Source organism: Polistes fuscatus, unplaced genomic scaffold (genome assembly GCF_010416935.1).
Source record: "Polistes fuscatus isolate 324 unplaced genomic scaffold, CU_Pfus_HIC Scaffold17, whole genome shotgun sequence".
Lineage (NCBI taxonomy): Eukaryota > Metazoa > Arthropoda > Insecta > Hymenoptera > Vespidae > Polistes > Polistes fuscatus.
The window spans coordinates 174012-198541 of NW_025113075.1; the positions used below are offsets into that span (position 1 = coordinate 174012).

Genomic DNA, 24530 nt, shown 5'->3' on the forward strand with positions numbered 1-24530 from the left:
TATATATATATATTATTAATTTAAAAGAGAATTATATATAGATTTCGTATTTATATATAGCGTGTTAATAAAATTTTTTTGAATTTCGCGCGAACATCAGCCAATTGAAAAAAAAATGAATCTTCGAAATAATCGAAGCAATTGGTATGGTGCCTTAAAACTACATAATTAACTGCCCAAAACTCCGTAATTATAAGGTGTATATAAATATATATAATATTAGTTTTAGAAGAATAGATCTGAATTTTTGTTAAATGGATAATGAATGAAATATATTTTTCTTTCTTTTATTTTTTTTTTGTTTTTGTTTTTTACTTATTTAAATCAACAAATTAATCGGCTGATTGTAAGATAATTAACAAGTAATAAGAAGCGTTTAAGCGTTTAAACGTTTATCTTCATTTGCTTATTATCAATGCAATGCAATGCAATGCAATGCAATGCAATGCAATGCAATGTAATGTTTACAACAATTTACGATCAATATTGTAAATTAAATAGATATTTTATAATCGTAACTTGTTGTTTTTAAGTTGAAACAACATTTCTTTTTACATAGTTATGTAGTTACGCATACGATGTTTCGAGTAGGAAATAATTGAAGTATTTAATTGAAAAAAGAGAAAAGAAATTGAAACGTAAATAATACCCATCTAATTTCTCGATAGATTATATTTCGAATTTTTAAAATTGTGAGAATTCTAGTTACAGATTCTAGTCGAATCGAACCTACGATAATTATTATTATTATTATCATTATATTATTAAATACCGATTTGAAACATTTTCGAAAGTACTACGTATTATTTGAGAGAGAAAATAATTGTTTGTTTATAAATTTAGTATGCACTTACGTGTTTTTGTTAATATTATTATTGAACGTGTTTTGCAAAAGATTAAGTCATTTATTTAATAAAATATTTGAAAAATATATTAAAACACATTTTTGACGTCGTTGGTAATAGCAATATAGTAACGTGCATCAACACGGTGAGATGGTCGTAGCGTTCCCTTTATAAAAATAAAAAATAATTAATATTTATTGTATAATTTCATCGAATATAATAAGTGATATCAAAAGATAAATAAGATATTTTCTATAATAAATTGTATTTCTATTTATTAACAAAGGAAGATGTTTAAAAAGTACGTATTTATTAGAACATAACCTTTTTCTTTTTCTGTATCATATTTTTTAACGTGTACATATGTGTTTATATTTGTTTGTAATGACAATATTCAAATAGATTCGATGAAAAGGATAGTGTATCGGGTATACAACAATTGAAATCATCGGTTCAAAAGGGAATAAGGTCAAAACTTTTAGAATTATATCCTCATTTAGAAAGTCACGTCGATACTATTATTCCTAAGAAGGATGCTTTCAGAATTGTTAAGTGGTAAGATTTTTCCTAATGATACATTATATTGCGAATTTGTTATATTGACGAATGTAATAAATTAACAAAGGTACAATGTTTCGATCATAGTCATGATCACATAGAAATTATAGTCAATGCAGCTGGCGAACTTTTATTCTTTCGGCAACGTGAAGGTCCATGGATGCCTACGCTGAAGTTATTACACAAATGTAAGTTATTTATTTATTACCTATTTTAATATTTTATTATTAGAATAGTATTTTGTTCAATTATTATTATTATCATTATTTTTAATGCTTTAAGATCCATTCTTCTTACCGATGGAACAAGTTGATAAAGGAGCAATCAGATTTGTACTTAGCGGTGCAAATATTATGTGTCCGGGTTTAACGTCTAAAGGTGCTAAAATGACACCAGTAGAAAAGGGAACTGTTGTTGTATCCTTATGGAAAATAATATAACTTATTTCTTATCTTATTAGTTTAGATTATTTTATAAAATTGAAAATCATATAAAAATTATTTTTATATGATCTTTTTAGTATCTTTGTTAAAACACAACTTAATAATTTGAATATCATATATTGTTTTTGAAATCGTGATAATCAAATTGTAGGAATTCATTTTTTTTAGAATTTTTGATTATTCATATATTGGTATAAATTTGATAGTTTTATTCATAAAATATTAAATAAAAACTTAACAAACAACTAGGCAGTTATGGCAGAAGGAAAACAACATGCTTTAGCTGTGGGAGTAACTACTCTATCAACGGAAGATATGTAAATAATGATCTTTTGCTTTTAAGCATTTTTACCTTATTTTTAAAAATAATTTTTATATAAACATAGTTATATTAAATTCTAATTTACAGAGCCAAAGTGAATAAAGGAGTAGGAATCGAAAATTATCATTACCTAAATGATGGGCTATGGCAAATGAAGCCTGTGAAGTAAAAGATAAATATTGTAATATGAATTCTTATGCATCAATAAGATTTATATATTATATGAATATATATAAACTCGTTGTTTTTTTTTTTTTTAAATATAATCTTGTATTGTAGAATGTCATAGCAATTTTACAATAGATAATCAAAAGATTACATTTTTATTATACAAATTACATAATCTATTATATTTATTTATATGTTGTGTTTACTTAAGTGTGCTATTTTTTATAATGAAAGCATGAAAATGGATAAAGTAATAATGAAAGAAATAAAAAAGACAGGGGAAAAAAAAAAAGAAAAAAAAAAAAAAAAAAAAAAGAAATACACGCTTTACACAGAGCTTGATTTCATGTCAGTAGAAGTCTCCTGACTGTCAGGAGCATTAGTACGTTCATTTTCACAATGACCTGATGCTGGAGAATAAGATGAATTATTACTATCGGGAGTAGAACCAGAAGTAGTACCTGAATTGGATACACTATTATTAGCTGCATTACCTTCTCCTACGGTATGAGGGGATTGTGGATGATAATGTGGGCTATGTGGACTATGAGGACTGTGTGTATGAGGACGGCTCATAGTATGCGGCGAATATTGAGAATATGGTTGATGATAATAGGGATGAGCATATTGGGGGTAAGGTTGATGATAAGGTTGCTGTTGCGAATAAGTATAAGAAGGATGTGGAGGTCTTGGGGCGAGTGGAACATTTTGCGGCTGTGAACCGGGTCCTGGTTGATATTGTTGGCCATATCCTTGATTAGGTGGTATTATAGGCGACGTATGCGGATTATTTACTGGTCCTTGAGGAAGAACCTGTGTTCCTTGCGTTCCTTGAGATGTTTGATGCGGTGACATAGAATGGTTTGAAAGCATCCCTTGTTGATGAGGATTGTGCAATGGAGGTGCAGGCGAAGATACCGGAGGCATATTTGGTATGTTTTGAGTAGCGCTTACAGTCACAGGCACAGCAGAATTAGTAGTAGAATTAGATTGTTGTTGCTGCGACGATGTTGGAGGTGCTGTTTGTTGATGAGATTGAGATTGCGATTGTTGGTGAGACTGAGGTGGAGGTTGATGAGAAGGTTGCGGTGAAGGTTGCTGATGGGACTGAGGTGGTAATTGATGGGGTTGAGGTGGTGGTTGATGAGATGGAGGTGGCGGTTGCTGATGAGATTGAGGTGGTGGTTGTTGATGTGGTTGAGTCGGCGGCGGTGGTTGATGAGTTTGAGGTGATGGTTGTGGATGGAATTGAGGTGGGGGCTGCTGATGAGATTGAGGTGGGGGCTGCTGATGAGATTGAGGTGGTGGTGGTGGTGGTGGTGGTGGTGGCTGATGGGGTTGAGGTTGTGGCTGTTGATGAGTTTGAGGAGGTGGTTGCTGATGAGTTTGAGGAGGTGGTTGCTGATGAGGTTGCGGTGGTGGTTGTTGATGAGGTTGGGGTGTTGGTTGCTGCTGTGGTTGTGAAGATGGTTGTTGTTGATGAGATTGAGGTGTTGGTGATTGATGAGTTTGAGGTGGTGGTTGTGAATGAGATTGGGGTGGTGGTGGTGGCGGCTGTTGATGAGTTTGAGATGATGGTTGTTGATGTTGTTGAGGCGGTTGTGGCTGATGAGTTGGGGGTGGTGGTTGTGAATGAGGCTGAGACTGAGGCGGTGGTTGCTGATGAGATGGAGGTGGTGGTGGTTGTTGATGGGATTGAGGTGGTGGTTGCTGATGAGTTTGAGGCGGAGGATGTTGATGAGATTGGGGTGGTGGTTGCTGTGGAGGCTGCGAAGATGGTTGTTGATGAGGTTGAGGTGTTATTTGTTGATGAGATTGAGGGTTTGGCTGTTGATGAGTTTGAAGCGGTGGCTGTGGATGGGTTTGAGGTGTTGGTTGTTGATGTGATTGTGGTGGTGATTGTTGATGAGATTGAATAGGTGGTTGTTGATGTTGTTGTTGTTGTTGCTGCTGCTGCTGTTGCTGCTGTTGTTGTTGTTGTTGTTGTTGTTGATGTTGTTGTTGCTGTTGTTGATGATGCTGTTGTTGATGATGTTGCTGCTGTTGCTGTTGTGGTGATATCAGTGACATTGATGGCAATGGCGTTGGTTGTTGCTGTTGTGGTGGTATTAATGACATCGATGGGGACGGTGTTGGTTGTTGTTGCTGTGGTTGTGGTGGTTGCTGTGGTTGAATTGGACTAACAGATACACAATACATATTAGAATTAGATCCATGTTGATTTATCGATTGATTTCCTTGTACAGTAGGGGATTCTGTTTTTACGTCAACATATGGAGGCGATGAATTTTCTTTCTTTATTTCATTATTGGGTTTTTCAAAACCATTGGTCTTTTTATCAATCGTATCATTTTCAGTAGCCTGCAAAATATATGCATAAAAAGATTTAACATTTTATTGGTAAAATATACGAAGTATTAAATCTTACTTCAGATGTAGGTTCATCATTGAGCGAAGCTGGTGTTGGAGTAGGTGTAGAATTTGGTGTAGATTCATTTGATGCAGGACCATCAGATCGATTTTCTTCCGAACCTCTTAATCTCTCTCTCCTAAGTACTTCATATTGTCGTTCTACCATTTTATTAAATGTTTCTTCATCTACTGCTGGTCTACAATGCTGTAATAAATGTTTTTATTATAGACAGTCTAAATCAGTGATGTGTCCTGCCTACGGATCAATAGAGTAACGACGAAATAAATAAAATCGCTCTATGGACAAAAAAAACATCAATAATGATAGAATATTGCTATGCAGCGATACTTTATACACGTTTTATAGAATAAGTATAAAGTATACTAAGTGTTTTGTTAGAAAAACAATAGCGGAAAAAAAAATTAATGTATCGTTACATACAATTACTACTTTACTTTCTTTTTTATTTTCATTTTTGTGCATAGTCTAAAAGAATTCTTTTTCACTCAATGTGATCCAAACTATTAAACAAATTGGACATTGGTCTAAATATTTTATAATATTAAAGTCTTTGTTTATCTATTAATACACTGTATACCATATATCATTAATTAACGTCATTAAATAACATTAATGTTTTATGCGGGACTGTGTCATTGATTTAAGACAAATTATTAACAAAAATATTTTTTCATATAACCCGGAGGAAACATTTGTTTATCTTTTGCCATAAAATTTATTTCTACAAAATGAAATTATTTACTTTTTTCAATTCTTCTTGAAATACTTCACTTGTTTCAATAAATTTCCTTTTCTTTGCTTCAAATTTTTCTTCTATTTGTTGTAATTCTGCTTCCAATTTTTTCTATAATTATAACAATTTTATGAATAAAATATTGCTTGTAAGAACATATTAATTTTATATTTTATTTATTACCTGATGCATAGTTAAAGATTGTACTTGACGGCGTAAGACTTGCATTCTTTGAGTTGTAACTACAGAACGAACATCAGGAACAACGGTATCACTGAAAATCTCGTTAATAAGACGATGATTTCTTGTATAACGTGAATATGCCACATGTTTTACGGAATATCCATCATCTTGATCTAAAAGTTACAAAAGTATTTCATGTAGATTTTGATCATATTAATATGTATAGAACATACCATCGTCATCTTCTGCAGGTAAAATATCAATCCTTCTATCTTGCGCAGCTTGATTTTTACTACTACCAGACGAACGTTCATGACTTTCTCGATCATCATTATTTTGTTGGGCCGCACATAATGCTGTATTAGATAAAAAAATAAATTACAAAACTTTTTATTAAACTGAATATTTTAATAAGATATATATATATATATCTATATATGTATATATATTTATAGCCAACCTGATTTTCCTCTATTTTTAGCAGCAATATAAGCCAAATATGCTGGAGAATTATGATAAGTCTTTAAGCTTTTTTCATATTCTACCTAAATTATAAAACGTAGGGATTATATAGATATGAAGTAAATACAATATGATATGGAGGATGAATAATTTTTAATACAGCGGATGATCGTTTAGTAAACATAATCTCTTCAAAGACAATACTCGTTACTCGAACTGTTCGTTGATTGGTTGCCTACTGTATAAGACTTTTTTTTAAGAAAATTGATTATGAAGTTCCAATCAGATACTGCTGTACGAAGAATCAACTACCTTTCAGTTTGTACCATAAGTTTTTAGTACGTTTTGTATATGATATGAAAACATAAAGTATACCTTTTCTGCTTCGTATTCCTCAATAAATTCTGTTTTATCTTCTTCTGGTAAATCTCTCCACATCTGACCAATAATTTTTCCTATTTCCCAAAGTTTCAATTCAGGATTTTGAGCTTTTACTTGATCCCATACTTTCCGACTGTATCTCATATATGGCATGAGAGGTTTTTCAGGCGGTTTTGGTGGTTTTGGCATCCGAGAATCTGCCTATTTATTTATCCATAATACATAAATATATATATTATTATAATTATTAATTTCCTTAAATTATCTTTTAACCCTTTGAGCTCTGAAGATAATTTTAATTATACTATTCTTGAAATAAAGAAAATTGACCAATGTATATATGAGCTCATAGTTCTCATGTCGGTAATTTTTGTCAAATTCGTATATGCACCTGTAGTTCGCACTAATAACTTACGCTGAATGCATATATGCATCCGTAGACATCAAAGCGTTAACTGAAATCTTTGATATTTACTTACATTTGTATTTTTTCCTACTTTTTGAGGCGTAAATCCTGGATGACTATGAGGAGTTTGTATAAAAGGACTTTGTGTATCCTTCTAAAATATATGTTTATCGTTACATTATTATTTTATTATTATTATTATTATTATTATTATTATTATTATTATTTAATTAGAATTTGTATTGCATAAAAGTAATGAAAGCATATTTTACTTGGTAATACTTACACTAGTATTTGAACTACTACTACTTCCACCGGATGCTCTGAGACGCTCTGAATAGAATAATATTTATCTTTTTATATATGTTCAGAAAAAGAACTAATCGTAAATTCTTATATACGAGACAAAGAATAAATTGAAAAATCTTTAAACAATGATACTTACGATTGGACGCAACAACATTTGATGTAGCCATTGATACTTGCTTATAATTCGGTGGTAATGCCATTTTGTATTGCAAAGAAAGTAAATTATAGACTTTTGATAAATAATATTATATCAAACACTATATCTTTTTGTCATATGAAAATGTAATGTAATTATATATAGGTTTTTTTTGTTAATACGCCACGTAATACGATGAACCGTAATCACCCCTTGTCACGATTTAATTGAATCATGCTTCTTCGAGCTCCTGAAATTCAAGTTAAGTAAACGTTGAGGAAATATTTCACAATGGTATAAGTTAATTTATATTTATAATATAATGCAATTATTAGAAAAACATATAAAATAAACAAGTAATACATACATAAAACATTTCGGCGTCTCTAAGTTGAATCAAAGAACTTTTCAATAAGGTGGAAGCACCCATCATGAAAGAATTATTCTACTTTTTTATTTTGGTTACACCAATATCTAGTAGCGGCGTTGCGATCGATTTATTCTCATCTCTCTCGCTCTTACTCTCGTTATTCTACTTTTTTATTTTAATTACGGCGGTGTCAACTAGAGGCGCTGCAGTCTCCAATCATGTCTGACCATTGTATTCATACTAGATACTAATTGGTTATTTGACTTGTATTAAGAAAATCTTATGCAATTGGTATATTTTCATGAATTTCTATAATAGATTATTTTTCCATTTAAATTTGGTTATTTTTATTATACGATAACATTATTGAAAATGATTAATAATACTTGTAGAGTATTATAAAATATTTAAGAATCAGACTTATCGAAGATTTGTGTCCATCTTGGTTTTGTTTTTTCTATGGTCACAAATGAAAAAGAGGGTTACAACGATAATAAAATGGTAAATACGATGTGGTGTTAAAATCGGTTAAAACTGTCGGCACAAGACTTAGTGGATATAATTAATGTAATTATTTATTTTCTACATGCTACGACGTAAAGAATAACAGTATTTATGTATTAATTATTGAAACACACGACATTACATCAACATTAGTATTGAAGTTAATCGTACGTAGGAATTTCTACATTTTTAAAACAGGTAAGATCCCCCGTTGCATATTGTCAACTAAGTAAAGAATTTTTATCATAATTTTTATATTAATTTATATTTTTTCATAATGTTTAATATGTTCATTAATATCATTTAAAATAAGCTTCGTAAATTGTTATAAATGCACTTGTGCATGGTATTATATTATGTTTTATATTTAATTTTATATTTTTTTTCTATTAACTATTATATATAAATGTTTTATATTTTTATGTTGTAAATGCAATTTACTTAATAATATTAATTTTATTTCATTGTGAATTCCATTGTATCATTACCATTTATATGTATATATATATATATATATACATCTATTTGATTGTGTAATTTAATATCATTTTATTGTGTTAAAGCTTTTAAAAAGTAACAATGGAGGAAAAAGATAGTACCGATGTATTGGGAGACGAAGAATCTGAAGAGACAGAAAATATAATAATAAATGAAGTTGACGGCTTACCTAACTTGCATCCTAATTATGAACAATTGGAACTTGATTTTGAAGGAGAAAAAGGACAGGGTTGTTTGAATTCAAGATCAATAGATGAATTAGTTCACGATGAAGATTTACCGACTTCTGTTATTGTCACAAATGTAGATCCTGGAGTGTTCAAAGTAGATGAATTAAAGGTAATTATATTATTTTATCACACACACACACAGAATAGGTTTTAGATTTAATATAGTATATAATTTTTATATACCTTTTTGTAGTCTACAATAGAAGATCTTTTTAAACAATTTGGAGAAGACGCTACATTCCAATACTTCAAATCATTTAGAAGAATGAGAGTTAACTATAATTCTCCAAGTGCAGCAGCTAGTGCTAGAATACAATTACATCAAACTCACTTTGGTGAAACTGACATTAATTGTTATTTTGCACAACCTGTAACACCGATAGGTATGCAATAGAAATTTATGAAATTAATTGATAATAAATTGATAATAAATTGATAATAAATTGATGTAATTATATGTGTGGAGACAAAGGAAGTTATTTACTTTTTAGTATTAATTTATAAGATTTCTTATTGAATAGATATGGAAGACCAACATCTTCAACCGCCAGCTCCTACAAAGCAGTTCCTAATTTCTCCTCCATCGTCTCCACCTGTGGGATGGGAGCCACGTGAGGAAAATGAACCTTTAGTCAATCATGATTTATTGGCTGCTATTGCAAATTTGTCTGCAGGTATTTATGTTTTGTCTATATTTATTGTGCTTACTATATTTATTAGTAAAATATCGGATTGGCTAATAAATAATGCTGGAATTTTTGTGCATTGTTTTTTTTTTTTGAACAGAATTTTGGTGCGATAAGACTTGAAACAATAACAATACACAAATCAACATTTCATTCTTTGAATTCATATCAACAAACGCATATCTGCATCTATAGTCTACACTGGAAACTTTTAACGAACACATATAGTGTTCATATTACTCTAAAAGGGTTAAATATAAATTACTAATACTTATTGGCCAACCCAATATAAATTAACACGTTAGACGCCGTGCCAGTCCTGAAGGACTGGCCTTAGACTTTCCATCTAGGTCGTGTCGGTCACCAATGGTTGTTGACATTCTTATGTCTTTCTAAGACTGATAGATCATCATGGCCTAAACAGAAAGTTCAATAAAAGAAGCTTGGCGCTTAACGTGTTAAAAAGAAAGAGAGATACTCGTATTATTTAACAAATCATTGATATTATTATTATTATTTGTGTTATTACCATATCAGGTGGTAGTCATGAATTACATCCCGGAGGTTCTGGGCAACCAGGCATTGTTGTTCACGTATGTGAAACTGAAAATCCTATGAAAGGTGGTCCACGTATTCAACATACACGTTGTCCAGAACATTAATGAAATTTATTTGGATACACATGATACCTTATACACGTCCAATAAATCATTTATCCATCCAAAAAGTAACTATAATAAACAAAATATCGTACAAAAATGGCAATGAACGTAAATTATAATTTATGCCAGTATATTGCAAAAATTAATTTTTTTTTCTTTTTTTTCTTTTTCTTTTTTACCCATTTTAAATTTTTGCCATAAAGTTAAATATTAAAATGTTATAAATAGTCAGTGAAAATATGAAAATTCTTATGAAATATAGGTATTTAATATATAATATTAAAGTTCTAATCAAAATTAATTTCACGAGAAATTCTTGTTATATTAATGTAAAAATGTCTCCGCCTCCCCCCCCCCACTATAAATGTTATTAATAATCACTGTTTACATGTAGTCTAGAGTTTCTAGACTTAATATCAGTTTGAAGTGTCTGTTCTGAGAAAATATGTTCATTAATTTTTAGACTACTTAATGTTAATTCGGGCTAAATCAATAATACAAATTACAAAAATGTACAGTTTACGAATTAAAAAAAAAAAAGGAAAAAAATAGAAAGTATCTATATCAATGAAGTTAAATATTATTAACAAAAAAATAAAATATTAGTAAACATTGATGTTTTTGCGAAACACAACACACACACACACAAATTCTAGATTAAAAAAAAAAACAAGAAAAAATAAGAAAAGAAGATTCGGTATTAATTCTTGAAAAAAATTAAATTATTAATTGTATTCCCTGCTATGTCATGAAAATTACTCTTTATCGTGTAAAACTTAAAGCTTATACACTATGCAGTATTAGACAATATGATAATACTGATAAGTAAAAAGGAAAAAAAAATCAAAGAGTAATACTGCATTAACGATTTAAATTGTTCTACAAATTTATCGATGTTCCTTGTATTTTAAAGTATTACTCATTGTTTTACTTTAATGTTGTGGAAATGCAAATGTTATAATAATATCTAGAAGCCTACAATAATTAATTACAACAATAACAATAATAATTATAATAATAATAATAATAATAATAATAATAAAATATATGAAAATGTCAATCTGATCGTAATCTTCACGTTCAGCAGATTCTTTGAAAGGGAAAATGTTAAATTAAAATATAAGTTATGTTTGCCTGTGAAAGTTAAGATTTAAATGTAGTTATGATATTAAAATATGTGATGTACATATACACGTGTGCATGCGTGCGTGCGTGTTATTTTAATGAATGCGATATATAAAACGGCGGATATTAACGATATTTGATCATATTTTTGTTTTTTCTCTTTTGCCTATTCAAACTATAAATTGTATCGAGTATCGATTTATATGTTTTAATCAATTACATGTTTAATGTAAGATTCTTTATAATTAATTGTCATATGTCATAATAACAAACTATTATAACATAAAATCAAAAGAATAAGAATTAAATATACACATGCAATTTGAATATTAGTATTACTGTAACATGACAGTAATACTCGTGTGTGTGCATATGTATATACTAATTTTCTTATATGAAAAATATATATGGGTAAATTGTTTTAATATTTTATCCGTAATATTTTCATTATGGGCAATTACAAAACAGAGCAAACAATTATTTTAAGTATGTAAATATATACACACAAGATATATATATATACGTATGCGAGTACATATTTATGGTGTACATGACATATAATACAAATACGTATAATACGATGATAAATATATTTTATATGTGTATACAGCACATAATTTTGATGGCAATATGCATATCATAAATTTGATATACATTGTTGATTTTCTCATTAATAATAACATGGTATTCGTTTAGTTTTGTCATACTCTGTCTTTATTAACCATATTATGATTTTCTATATTTGAAGTGTTGACAGTTAATCAAGAATGCATTTTATTTTGAATTATCTTAACGAGACTTATATGATAGTATAACATAATTAATAATCAATTATAAGATTATTCAATGAAAACACTTCTTCATTCATTATAGAACCATAAACCTCGATACTCTTGTAAATACCTATGTATATATATATAATGTATTTATTTTCCGATATGTTACCGTGGTACAGAAAATTTATTAAACTATATGTTTTGTTCTTCTTCAAAAGTTTATCAAACATCATTGTGTAGAGACTTAATGAATAATAAAATCTGTAGCGAGCAAAAATATGTAATTATGTAAATATTTTGAGATTAGATAAAATAAAGATAATATTGCATATATCATACTATCTAATACAAAATATATTTTTATAATATTATTTCAAAAATAAGATAAACATATTATTTAACACATTGTTGACCAATCACAAGTTAATTTACGCATTTATAAACTACTAATAAGTTAACTACGCAATTTATCATAAATAAGTAATATACAAACTAAAATAAGATACAACTAATTTCTATTGGAAGTAGTTGGGGAATGGATAACTGATACTTTTAAAAGAGCTCTTCGCATTGATTCATCTTTGAGGTTTTTAGAACTAAAAGGCTATACGTTTTACAAAAAAGAATTCAACTATAACGTGTAGAGTAAAGAGTCCAGCGAAACACCTGCTGTGTACCATTGCACATAGGTGATTGCTATACAGTTTGTCATACAAAAAAGAATTATTAAAAGTTATATATAAAAGATATGTACAAAATTTCATTTTATTTTATTACGTATAAATAAAGTATATTAAAGTTTATTTAAATTGCATCACACACTTTAATGCTCAATTACAAAATAGTGACATGAGATAGATTCTCATGCTGCGAAATTGCTGGTCAACAATGTGTTCAAATCAAATGTAATACTATATATATTTGTGTTGATAGGTTTATGAAAAAATCTTGATCATTATTTCATAGAAGTCGTATATTCGTACATTCTTCGTTGGCTTATGCAAATAATATAAAAGCTTTATACAGGATATTGTTATTTATGTTTACTTAAGTATTTCACGATTTATAAGTTCACAGGGAATAATTTAAGTGATACATTTATACAAAAGAGATTATAGGCCATTCATTACCTATTTCCAAAGTACTTATTGAAATTGATTGTAGAAAAGCGATATTAAAACAGTAAAAATTATTCGGAACATAAAATCAAGTAGCAAGTCGCTTACACATAAGGGATGAAAACTAGTAAAATATCCAAATCAATCTTTCAATATCGGCTTAATTTTTTGTTTATATTTATTATTAATCAATTTCATTGTAAATAATAATTTATTACAATGAAATAAAAACTTTATACACGTTATTTGTGTAACACATTTCAATTAAGTTTACAGAAGAACTCTGACAAAATAATACGTATTTGTCATACTTGTTCACAGTGTGTTTTTTTTCCTTTTTTTTTTTTTTTCTTATTTTGTTATTAAGATACTTCATAGATCTTTCTATATGCTTTATCCCTGTTTTTTTCTTTTTTCGGATACCTGTCCATTGGAGTGATATGACTTCTTATATTATTTATAATTCCACATAATGTTTTTCTGAATTTAATTTAATTCAATTCTTTCGTAGTCCACAAAGAATGTCACATATCTTTGTATCTTTTACTATCTTCAAGTATACATTTGTTGCACGAGAAAAACTTAATTTTTATAAAAATATAATATTAATAATAGAAGTTTGAACAATTTTATATGGATACATATCTCGGTGTTACGCCATATAAACAAATGTATTAATGTCGTCGTCGTGTCTACGAATATATTTGTGCTCTATAAGCCATTCAATTTGTTCTTTTATCATTTTTTTACTTGGCAAAAACATATTTTTTAATATATCTACCAATTCAGTTTGTAACTGAGCATTACTTATCTTCTTCCTCATTTTCAAAATCTTTATGATGGCCTCCTATTTGTACAACATAAGAAGTTATAAATATGTATGTATAAATATTATTAATTCGTTCCGTGCCAGAGGTGGGACGTATATGACCAACGTTGAACTTTTCGTTCAAGCCATTTGGAATTGTTCTTGTAAAGAGAAGAACTTGTACAAAATGTTTAGATTGTTCTTTTTTTTCAAACTGCACATACCGAATTAATCAAAAATCAGTCCGGCACGAAACGCGTTAATAACAGGATCAAAAATACTAATAAAATAATTGTAAAAATAATGAAAATACCTGAACTCGCAATATTCTCAATTGTACAATTGATTGATTATCTTCTTCTTTACTCCTTTCAGTCGACAATTGTAATCGACCTATTAGATTTATTTTTCCTCTTTTTTGTAATTTTCCATTTTTTCTGCAAAGTAAATAAAATGTTTCACATATGTATATATATATATTACAGAAATAAAAAAAATATTGAAAAAAGTTAATCGTATCGATCGATCGATCGATATTCGTTGTATCGTATTACAAAGAGACAAATTAAAATATATGTTAAACAAATGATATAATAATATATTGTACTAACACTATGGCAAACTCTTGATTAACCCAAAATCTTGTATCGTTTCCAAAATCTTTTGGACTATATGCGTGTGGTTCTACTAAAAGAAGTTGACGTTTTAATTTTGGGAAAGCACACAATGACCAAAGTGTTCTCCGTAATTCTGGATCAGGAAGTTCAGTAGCAAGACGAAGATTTTCATAAGAAATTTTTTCAAAGGGCCGTTGATTCCAAGCGAATAAAACAGCCATTTGAAATGTTGTAACATCCACATCGAAGCGACCCACTTGGTTGGAAAATGTTATCTGGAACACCATCCAAATTGGTTGCAAGATGAGGCTGAAAATTAGAATCGGGATATTGTACTTTGTGAAAAATTACAAAATACCCCTCTTTGTTACTGAATAAATAAAATTTTTCTTGTATTACATAAGTTTATATATATATATATATATATTATATTGTATAATTCGTATAAACTAGTTGTGTTTTAAGAAATAACTAGGTAATATATGAATTCGCGAGAGACAAGTAGTCTATTTTATTTTCGTTTACATAGTTTTTTTTTCGAAGGAAATATAATTTAATCCCTTCAATTTCTTTTCTGTTACAACAGTGAATTTACAACAGTGGAGTATGGGCAGGTGTATTGAAACAAAATCGAAGAATATTTTTCTTATACTTGGGATCATATTTCAATTTCATATTTTAATTATTCATCTCTCGCAAATTCATATATTATCTAATTGAAGTATGTAATTCTGTCTTCACATACACATAAACGGGTCAGTTTAGTTATTTCATGTAACAGCTATTTTACGAATTAATGAATTTCACAAATTAATGCCAACATATATATACACAAGTTATACACATATATACATATTAAACACATTGAAATAATTAATAGTTACGATTAAATTAATATTTGTTAATGTTACGAATACTAAATTGTTAGGAAAATAATAAAATTCATTAAACAAAGTGATTCTTTAATTTTATTATATGAATAATTTAATTGAAATGGAATTAATTAAAAATAAGTGTTTGAATTTTAATCTTATTAAAGAATTACAATTAATTGATTTTAATAATATATAAAAACGCGATTAGATTTATAATTTTGTATACACGAAATTTATACTTTCTTTCATTTTATTTGTTGGTAAAGCTTACGTATACATTCTTACCGTGCCATTTGACATGTGATGATACCATTGTAACTTTCTTCCGCTGTGTTTCTTTTTGTAAAATTCTTCAACTTCTGGTATATAATCTTCTAGTTGTAAAGGTAAACTTACAGTAACTCTTTCGCTACCTCTTGCCCAGGCACCTGCATTTAATATCTATGTACAAAAAGATATGAGTTATTTATTAAATCAATATAATGTATAATATAAATAATATATGTTAAAAAATATGTTACGTCTAAAATATAACAATGAATATAATCACCTTTATATTTATGCTATCTGCAATGGCAGCACGACATTGTTCCTTAAATTGTTGATTGAGATCTTGAGATACTTTAATATCTTGAAACATTCTGGCTAGTTTATTAACATAATCTGCAGGCATTCCAACTTCTCTAAGCCATTCAACCATGTTTTCTTCCTTTTCTGAATCTGCTGACGTATCTAATATGAGCCTTCGTGTTAAATGTGCTTTATGGTAACGCATAAAAACATCTTTATTTTGTACGTACTTTAAAACAAGTAACTGAAAATGAAAAATATTAATAAAATTTATTTATTACTCAGGTTTGTCCCGGGTGGGAGGGGAAGAAAAAAAAAAGAAAGAACAATATGAATTCTGTATTTTTTACTGACCACATCTCTTAATTTGCTTTCTATTTCATCAGAAGTTAATTTCTTACTTAATGGAGTTTTTCTAAGAAGCATATCACAGTAATTGGCTAAAAGTTCTGGACATTTTGATTCTGGTTGTCCATTATTATTATTAGTAGGTTTATTGTTTATAATAGTTGTACCGATGCCAGAACCTTGGCGAGCTGGTAATTCGAGTCTAAAAACTGTAGCATCATTAACAACAAGTTTGTAAGCTTTATCTCGTGCAGTAAGAAAACGTGGATCATCATCAAATGCTTCTTTAACTAAAGTGGAAAATCGTCTAAATAGATCTAATAATCTTTCTACATATTTTTCCGAGTCTTGAGTAATAACATCAACTGCTGCCATCATATCTGCTAATCCAGCACTTGCTATGTGTTCTTCAAGATTTCTTAACATAGGACCTACTCCTTCTGGTACTCTATCTATCAATTTTAACATCAATCGAAGCTCTGTAATCATTGGTCAAAAGTTTGAAAAATATTCTGCAATTATAGAGATAAAAAAGTATAATAATTATTAAAAAATGAATGCTTACTATCTGTCTGATGATGTTGTATCATTCGTGGACATTCTGCTAGAATAGCTGGCTTAAAAGTTGCTACTAGAACTCTTACACAACAATCGGTTAAAAGTTGTACGCTAGCACTATTTGGTTCTAAATATTTCTGCGCGCGTAATTCTTCTTCCCTTAATTTGGATTCTGCATAGCGCATATAATTTTCTACGCCATGTAATGATAATTGCTCTGGCGCTTTGACCCAATAAAATGCTTCTGTTGCTTCTATATAGGCAGCTTCAAAATTTTCTCTATAGATCTGTAGTTTGTCTACTGTATTTGAACACAGATTAACTAAAAATAAACAATAACATTAGATAACAAGTAATTATTATATTTACAAAAAAGAAAACTAGTATTACTAGATCAAAATAATACAAGAAAATATAATCAATAAAAGATATAATACGTATTATAATTTATATACCATAAGATTCTCTAACACCAATAACCAATTGAGAATCAAATGCTTCTCCGTTCCTTTCAGCACGCACTAATCTCATTGCTGAATCTTGGAGTCTTTGTTTGATCTCACCAAATATACTTTGATTCCAACTATCTAACATCAGCTAAATTAAAAGCATAATATTTTTAAATGATATCATTCTAGTTAACACGTTCCTACGCCATATACGTTGCCATATACGTTGCGTTCCGCTTAAAAGTATGTATTCTAATGCACTATATAATGCACTCTACATTCTTTTTTAATAATTACCATTTTTGGGCTGTGTTATATGAAAATTGTAAGGTATACGTCAAAAGTAAAATTATTAATCGTAATAACGGCCAGAATAGGAAGTAATAAAACATTAATTTAGCATGGAACGTGGTAACGATACACAATAAATAGATATTAAAAATAATCATACTTTTCTAACGATATCATCTGGCTGATTTCTCTTTTGAATACTAGAACTAGTTTTTCCAGCAAGATATGTTTCTAAATGTCGAAATGGCGTTGGCAAATAATTACATTGTGTAAAAAATTTTCTCCATTCGGCTATATATGCTTTTAATAATGCTTGCTCTTCTTGATGCGCTAATACTCTCTATGCAAAGTAAACATTTCATGAAAAAATATAAATATAATGAAAATATATTATAATTTTATTATTTAACAGACCATGGAGTGTGCTTACTTGCTGAGCTTGCTTTATAAAATCCATTATGTCTTCTTTAAGAGCGTCACGTAACTTTGTAGGTCCCTTTTCGATCCACATACATACCAAGTGAACAGAGTAAAACAAATCTTGCCATTCTGTTTGCGTTACTGGTTCTTGTTTGAGAAGTTTCAATATTATAGGGCGCATACATGGCCATTTATCTTCAAATGTAAATTGAGTCTTATCCTGGAAAATACATTTATAGTTACTAAATTATATAATTTATTGTATTTGCATATAAATCAATGCACGAATCCTTTTTATCAACCCACATTAATTGCTAGTACCAATTTTTGATAATGACAAAATTAAATGATGAGAATAATAAAACTGTATTGTATAATTATAAGTAATATTGAGAGTAACGTATTTTATATGAAGCTTTTTTTCTTTTTTTCTTTCTTTCTTTTTCTCTCTTTATTTCTATTTCTATTTCTATTTCTATTTTTATACCTATCCTTATACCTATCTCTATCCCTATCCCTATCCCTATCCCTTTTCCTCTCCCTTTGCCTCTCCCTCTTTCTCTCTTATATATACTCACTCTAACTCTCTAACTCTCTCTCTTTCTCTCTTTCTCTCTCTCTCTCTCTCTCTCTCTCTCTCTCATAATTATTTAATATTATTATATTTATATAAGTTTTGTGTGCTCGTTGAAAACATAATTCTTATTTAAAATGCATACGGAAGATCTGAAAATTGTAATATAAATAAACAGAATTAAAAATAAAGTTAAGCTCAAAAATTGGCCGTTAGAGAAGAACAAATTTTTGTCTACATTTAAACGTTACATACGTTTAACAAAATATAATTCCATTCTAATAGTATAAAAGATGAAAAATTCTAAATGTATATATAAGTTAAAAGATAAATCAATTATATGTTTGAATAATTTTTAACTAATATTTATTTAGTGACAACTAACCTTTAACATCGCCGCCATCACAAAATTTTGACATATCCTATGTTTAGTGTGAGTACGCCAATGAACTCACGCAGTGTTGCAAACTGATTGTATTGAAAACTCCTAATTTGTGTAAATGGAATAACTATAGAAAGACGTAATTGGTGATTACAAGGAAGTAAGAACAACAAAATAATTTAATTGGTTCAAATTATATAAAAAGCTACCAATCTTCAATGATTTGAAATAAAATAAATTTAGTTTGCGCAAATTTGTATTTATACCAAAATTGTAATTTTATTTCTAGATAGATATTTGGTTATTTTTTATTTCTCCTTGTTGTTTTACAATGTTTTTGAATGGTTTATCTAATAGCGAGTTAATAATTTGTATATTTTCCTTTACAACCTCAAAATGCGGCTATGATCTGGTAGATTTAATAATTGTTTAATCTAAAGATAGATGTTTAATCTATAGGTTTGTAATTTGTTTTTAAATAAATATTACAAACTTCGTATATAATTAATTTTTTCGTCATTGGTAGATTCCAGCATAGCTTGGCCCAATCACGAAGCAGATATCTTGGTAAAGTAATGCGATTGGTCGATCTCAATTTGATCCTCTAAGCATTTAATTACTTCATAAGGAGCAAGTTGAGCGCATATACGAATCGTATTGTAGCGTATGGTTTATGGTTTATCTATAGTTACATTTCTTCGTGCCATCGTTCTAAACCATTTCTGTAACGTAGAAGTTGTGATCGATAACTGGAATCTTGAATAAAAAGCAAAATGTTTGTTTTTCAAAAGGCAATTGGAAATGCACGATTGGCGAAACAAATTGTACAGCAACGTAGAACCGTAGTTGATTTACCTCCGTTAGTCAAAGTATCATTAACTGTAAGTATTTCTTGTTTGCGACGTTATGTAATATTTGTAATATAAAGATAATGGTGTAGTCTTTTGTAAAGTTGATTAAATTAATATATTTATATAGGCAGTCAATATATTTATATAACATTTAGTTATATTCAATATACTATTAGTGCATTAGAAAATGTTCATATTAGGGGTATACTATGTTTTTAGGATTAATTAGTAAGAAAAAACTCATAACTTTTTGATAGCTTATTTTATACTATAATTGTTTTAAAGTCGAGAACTTGTCAATTCATGAAGGTTTATGGAAAAACAGGTCAATTTGATAGACTTGACCTATTGCTCGCTTACATAATCAAATAGTATATAAGAATATATTTTAGTAGATTTTAGTATATTGTATATTATATTGTGTTATATATTATATTTAATTTTATAATAAATATTAACGCTTTCATAATCGGTAACGTAATTTTACGTTAATTGAAAATCTTTAATCGAGTATCGTTAACATAATCACACGTTATCTATCTAACAATTTGTAGCCAAGTGTAATTTTGACCCTTTCGTTACGGCATACAGCATACAGTAAATATATACTAAAGACAGTTTGCTTGGGTTACGACGACCACTATTATATGGGTCGATAGTAACGAAAGAGTTAAATTAAATAATATTTGCAGCTACAAATTTTACTATAGATTACTTTTGAAAATTGTACGAACTTCTTAAATAATATAATGTTCTCGCACATTGAATTATTTTATATTAATGTAATTATTTCTCTAAAATTGTTGTTTTTCTTATTATACAGGAAAAAATTCTCTCCGGAGTAGCACTTCTTGTATCGATTTTGGGAGTACCTTTATATATTTCAACGAATCTTAAGAATTATAGAAAAAAATAAGATGGCAATGTAAATGTAATTACATTCTATTATAGTTGGAATCAGCTGTAACGAGATGCTGTGTTATTTAGAATTATCATAAGATAATGTATTTACAAATTTTATAATAATTAAAACACAATTATATAACATTTAAATAAGAATGCCAATATTAATTTGAACATTTCTATAGAAAATATATGATTTTTCTGTAATCTTTTTATTAAAATTATATGGATACACACACAGATAGAATGGCGTCAATATAATAAATTTCTGCTATTCAAGATGTTATTTATTTATGATTTGAAATATTAACATTGATTTTTATGATGTCAAAAGCAGATAACGTTGAGAAATAAAAAGAAAAAAAAAAAACAAAAAAAAAAAAAAAAGAAAAGAAAAGTAGTAAAGACTACGACGTCGTTTTAACAAGATTAATTTAAACATTAAGGATATCATTAATTGAGTTACAAAAACGCGTGTCGTCTGTTATGACGTATATGTTTACGTTTTTTGAAGCAAGTGGCACAACATTTTTGTCGTACAATCGAGGAAACGTCGCACATGCGTTTGTAAGTGGCACACATCGACAAAGGTATTATACTGTCCTTGCAATCTACGAAGAGAAATAAAAGGATCATCGATCAATCATTTAAGCATTTAAATTTGGATTAACACGTTTTAAATGGCACATGGCTGGTCTCTATGGACCAACTTTAGACTATCCGTCCTGGCCATGTCGGTCATCTATGGTCAATGTTCTTATATTTTTCTACGGATGACAGATCATAGTGGCCTAAATGGAAAGCCTAATAAAAGAGACTTGGCACTTCTTAATGTAATTAAATAAATATAATTACCATCTTTATCGTTGTTACAGTGTTTTCTATAGTAACATCGTCTGCTACCAATTGGCTTTCTTTCATAGTTACAATCACTAGATAATAAGTTTGTTATTTGATTACGACACTCAATCTCTCTACTTTTGACTCCGTATTTTATGAGACAAGTCGCATTGCATGCTCCCCAATCTCCTGAAAACGTTACAGTGTTATGGAAGAAGTTCGTTGAGTGCCTGTCAATCGTATGCCAAATCAATTAACTCCATATAATGAAAAGTAAAGAAAATTGAACATAAGAAAAATGAAAGAAAAAAAATTGGTGACGTTTATGGACACAATGCAGTATCTATCTCAATATCTGTGGCATAAAAAAATCTCAATATGTGATGTCAAAGAAGCACCTTCATTTGATTGACCAATCGCTGGAAATAAGAAAGAATAAAAAAGATCATCATTACTAAGTACGATTAGCATCTTACCGACGATCCACTTTCCCTCGTGACAATTTTCTACGCTGATAGGTTTGTCATCCAAATTACAATCTCCTGGATTCGAACAAGTGACTTTTCTGTTTCTCTTTCCGTAAGAACAATGACTCCATCTCGAAACAGTCCACTTTGACTTGGTATTGTACATCGAATTGTTTGGATTTTCATCAAATACATTGTCGAATTCAAGGATTTCTGGTTCCGGGGTGGTCAGACCATCGTCTAACGTAATACCACCACCATCGTGATCGTTCGAGCTGACATTGTAAAATGACGCGTCTTTGTTTTCTGTATAAACTATCAAAGGTATTTCCGAGGATGGTTCGCATGGTGGTAAATTTTGACAAGGACCCACTTCCTCGGGTCTTGTATTCTTGTCGCAATCTTTGTCTGGTAAAGCTAGGTCAGATCGGTCAGTTCCTGTACCCGATGACACGCACATGACTGATCTTTTACGCAAAGCACCTTTGCCGCAGGTTACAGGACACATTTGCCATGGGCCTACCCACCATCTAGGGGAAAGGGATGTTATATTAATATATTTTCGTAAGGTGGTCACACAGGCCCTACTAAAATCAACTCCTTGGAGAATTGTGTTAAACGCAGTTTAAGATATTCATACTCTCTGACCTGGCAGGGCAAGGATTTGAATTACATTCGCGTAATTTTGCTTCGGGTTTAATCGTGGCTTCGCAAAAGTGTTCTTCAACGGCACCACTCTTTTTTTCTTGGCAGAGAGCTTGAGACGTTTGCGTACCACCGCCACAGGTTACCGTGCACAACGACCAATCGGAAAATATCCAGATATATTCCGGGGCACGATCAGGTTCCTTCTTTGGTACTGTGTACTCGTAACGCAGACCAAAGTTCCGATAGTGTCCCCTGTAAATTAACTGAAACGATGGTATTTTATTGAATATTCTACAAGGAGGATATTTTTGAACTCTCACAGTGTTGCGATCGAAGAAACAAGTATATAAACAATGAAATAATTTTGATATCTCAAGGATGATAGCGTACTCACGTAAATCGCAATGTCTTCTTTGATAGGGCCAGGTATCCTAATCTTTTCCCTGTCCCGTTCACGTTCATAGAGGGCCGGAGTTCCGGCAACCTCGTATTCTCCTGCCAGAGTGATCTGCCTGTCCAATTAGTATCCTGGCGTTAGACTTCAGTTCGAACAAATCTTTATCAGATATCTTTATCAGATAAGAGATTGATAATCCTTTGTTTCTATTACCGTACACTTACGTACCGTTTTCCATTAAGGAAGTACTTGTCAGACTTTGGTACTCCAATGCCAATGTAGTTTTTACTATTTCCAATTTCTTCTATTTTGATATTACGCGATCCGTAAGGAATTACAATGACTTCCTTGTATCCTGGACCATCGTTCTTGTCGTAAATTCCATTAGTAGTCTCGCACTGTGTGCCATCGCCATGACAGATACCGCATCGGTCTTCCGTGGCATCAGAATCAACGGTCCAATCGCAGCCGACCTTCTGAGGATTGATAAACGTTAAGGCTGTTGACTTATCCCGATTGTAAAGAAAGGAAATAAATAATACTGACTCTACATATTCCTGCGATGCACATGTCCCGACTACCGACGTTACAGGGCGTACCATCAAGGGCAGCTTCACCCCAAGGAACAATCACGCTTTCTTCTATGTCAGTGCAGTAAAGTTCACACGGTTCGGCTATGAAAAAATGTTATAATACAGGAGAATGGAAGTGACTCCGCAGAAAAAAAGTGTAACTTACTCTGATCAAAGTAAGGCAGCCAAGTGTAATTTTTTCCTTTGTATTCTTTTCCATTATAATTGGTGCACTGGAGTGCACGAAAACTGGGAGTTCCTTCGGAACAAGGCTCCGTGTTGCAAATTTTATATCGGCGTCTTTCACCGATGCAAAATTTTCCACCGTGCGCTGGTTCCGGGTGATCACATTTCCTCTCAATGATCGAGACCCCGGCACCGCAAGTTCTCGAACATTCGCTCCAGGAACCCCATTCGCCCCAACTGCCGTCGATTGGATGCGACCGATCGACGATCGGTACGCATTTTTGATTTTGGCACCACTGAACGCAATACGAATAACTTTCTTTATTAACTTTCTTTAAATGACAGATCTTTCGAATGTATCATTAGTATTATTAATTATTCATTTGTTAAATGTGAATCACAAAATAAAATGGCTTAAAGACATA

The 24530-nt window shown here is 30.0% G+C and overlaps 5 protein-coding genes and 1 long non-coding RNA gene across 7 annotated transcripts in view; 3 read left to right on the forward strand and 3 right to left on the reverse strand.

Moving 5' to 3' along the window:
• The first annotated feature begins 822 nt into the window (after positions 1-822).
• LOC122515275 (malignant T-cell-amplified sequence 1 homolog) lies at positions 823-2503 on the forward strand. The gene is made up of 6 exons (XM_043632572.1): positions 823-1146; positions 1248-1400; positions 1491-1591; positions 1686-1819; positions 2096-2163; positions 2256-2503. The coding sequence occupies exons 1-6, from the start codon at positions 1136-1138 to the stop codon at positions 2335-2337; spliced, it is 549 nt and encodes a 182-aa protein (XP_043488507.1). The 5' UTR covers positions 823-1135; the 3' UTR covers positions 2338-2503.
• Positions 2504-2589: 86 nt separating this feature from the next.
• LOC122515276 (extensin-like) lies at positions 2590-7858 on the reverse strand. The gene is made up of 11 exons (XM_043632573.1): positions 7748-7858; positions 7381-7630; positions 7222-7268; positions 7009-7089; positions 6524-6730; positions 6147-6231; positions 5920-6042; positions 5687-5859; positions 5513-5614; positions 4765-4953; positions 2590-4697 (listed from the first exon to the last, which is right to left on the reverse strand). The coding sequence occupies exons 2-11, from the start codon at positions 7442-7444 to the stop codon at positions 2664-2666; spliced, it is 3105 nt and encodes a 1034-aa protein (XP_043488508.1). The 5' UTR covers positions 7445-7630; positions 7748-7858; the 3' UTR covers positions 2590-2663.
• Positions 7859-8150: 292 nt separating this feature from the next.
• Positions 8151-10395, forward strand: LOC122515277 (protein sarah). The gene is made up of 5 exons (XM_043632574.1): positions 8151-8452; positions 8818-9091; positions 9176-9365; positions 9504-9656; positions 10206-10395. The coding sequence occupies exons 2-5, from the start codon at positions 8834-8836 to the stop codon at positions 10328-10330; spliced, it is 726 nt and encodes a 241-aa protein (XP_043488509.1). The 5' UTR covers positions 8151-8452; positions 8818-8833; the 3' UTR covers positions 10331-10395.
• A 2794-nt stretch (positions 10396-13189) lies between these two features.
• On the reverse strand, positions 13190-19338 carry LOC122515036 (cullin-5). The gene is made up of 11 exons (XM_043632170.1): positions 19245-19338; positions 18296-18505; positions 18026-18205; positions 17581-17722; positions 17133-17447; positions 16574-17046; positions 16200-16463; positions 15935-16090; positions 14769-15049; positions 14471-14594; positions 13190-14196 (listed from the first exon to the last, which is right to left on the reverse strand). The coding sequence occupies exons 1-11, from the start codon at positions 19260-19262 to the stop codon at positions 14002-14004; spliced, it is 2358 nt and encodes a 785-aa protein (XP_043488105.1). The 5' UTR covers positions 19263-19338; the 3' UTR covers positions 13190-14001.
• Positions 19339-19803: 465 nt separating this feature from the next.
• On the forward strand, positions 19804-21274 carry LOC122515037. The gene is made up of 2 exons (XR_006303195.1): positions 19804-20122; positions 20916-21274. It is a non-coding gene; the product is annotated as an uncharacterized LOC122515037 (long non-coding RNA).
• The window catches only part of LOC122515035 (A disintegrin and metalloproteinase with thrombospondin motifs 18-like), a 47292-nt gene continuing 43950 nt past the window's right edge, over positions 21189-24530 (reverse strand). For both annotated transcript variants that reach the window (XM_043632169.1, XM_043632168.1), the window contains exons 10-17: positions 24086-24401; positions 23894-24021; positions 23576-23823; positions 23345-23462; positions 22951-23213; positions 22312-22832; positions 21851-22024; positions 21189-21606 (exon numbers count right to left, since the gene is read on the reverse strand). In XM_043632169.1, the coding sequence (XP_043488104.1) occupies positions 21458-21606; positions 21851-22024; positions 22312-22832; positions 22951-23213; positions 23345-23462; positions 23576-23823; positions 23894-24021; positions 24086-24401 (1917 nt within the window). In that variant the 3' untranslated portion in view covers positions 21189-21457. The remainder of the gene's footprint in view (positions 21607-21850; positions 22025-22311; positions 22833-22950; positions 23214-23344; positions 23463-23575; positions 23824-23893; positions 24022-24085; positions 24402-24530) is intronic.

Coding starts and splice junctions, on each gene's coding strand:
- LOC122515036 (XM_043632170.1), bottom strand. Junction 17,448..17,580: donor TGGTGTTAGAGAATCTTATG/GTATATAAATTA, acceptor GTTTATTTTTAG/TTAATCTGTGTTCAAATACA. Junction 14,197..14,470: donor TGAGAATATTGCGAGTTCAG/GTATTTTCATTA, acceptor TTGTACAAATAG/GAGGCCATCATAAAGATTTT.
- LOC122515275 (XM_043632572.1), top strand. Junction 1,401..1,490: donor GCTTTCAGAATTGTTAAGTG/GTAAGATTTTTC, acceptor TTTCGATCATAG/TCATGATCACATAGAAATTA. Junction 1,820..2,095: donor TAGAAAAGGGAACTGTTGTT/GTATCCTTATGG, acceptor ACAAACAACTAG/GCAGTTATGGCAGAAGGAAA.
- LOC122515277 (XM_043632574.1), top strand. CDS start 8,834: ATGGAGGAAAAAGATAGTACCGATGTATTGGGAGACGAAGAATCTGAA. Junction 9,092..9,175: donor TCAAAGTAGATGAATTAAAG/GTAATTATATTA, acceptor ACCTTTTTGTAG/TCTACAATAGAAGATCTTTT. Junction 9,366..9,503: donor ACAACCTGTAACACCGATAG/GTATGCAATAGA, acceptor CTTATTGAATAG/ATATGGAAGACCAACATCTT.
- LOC122515276 (XM_043632573.1), bottom strand. CDS start 7,444: ATGGCATTACCACCGAATTATAAGCAAGTATCAATGGCTACATCAAAT. Junction 7,269..7,380: donor AAATGTTGTTGCGTCCAATC/GTAAGTATCATT, acceptor TATTCTATTCAG/AGCGTCTCAGAGCATCCGGT. Junction 7,090..7,221: donor GTAGTAGTTCAAATACTAGT/GTAAGTATTACC, acceptor CATATATTTTAG/AAGGATACACAAAGTCCTTT.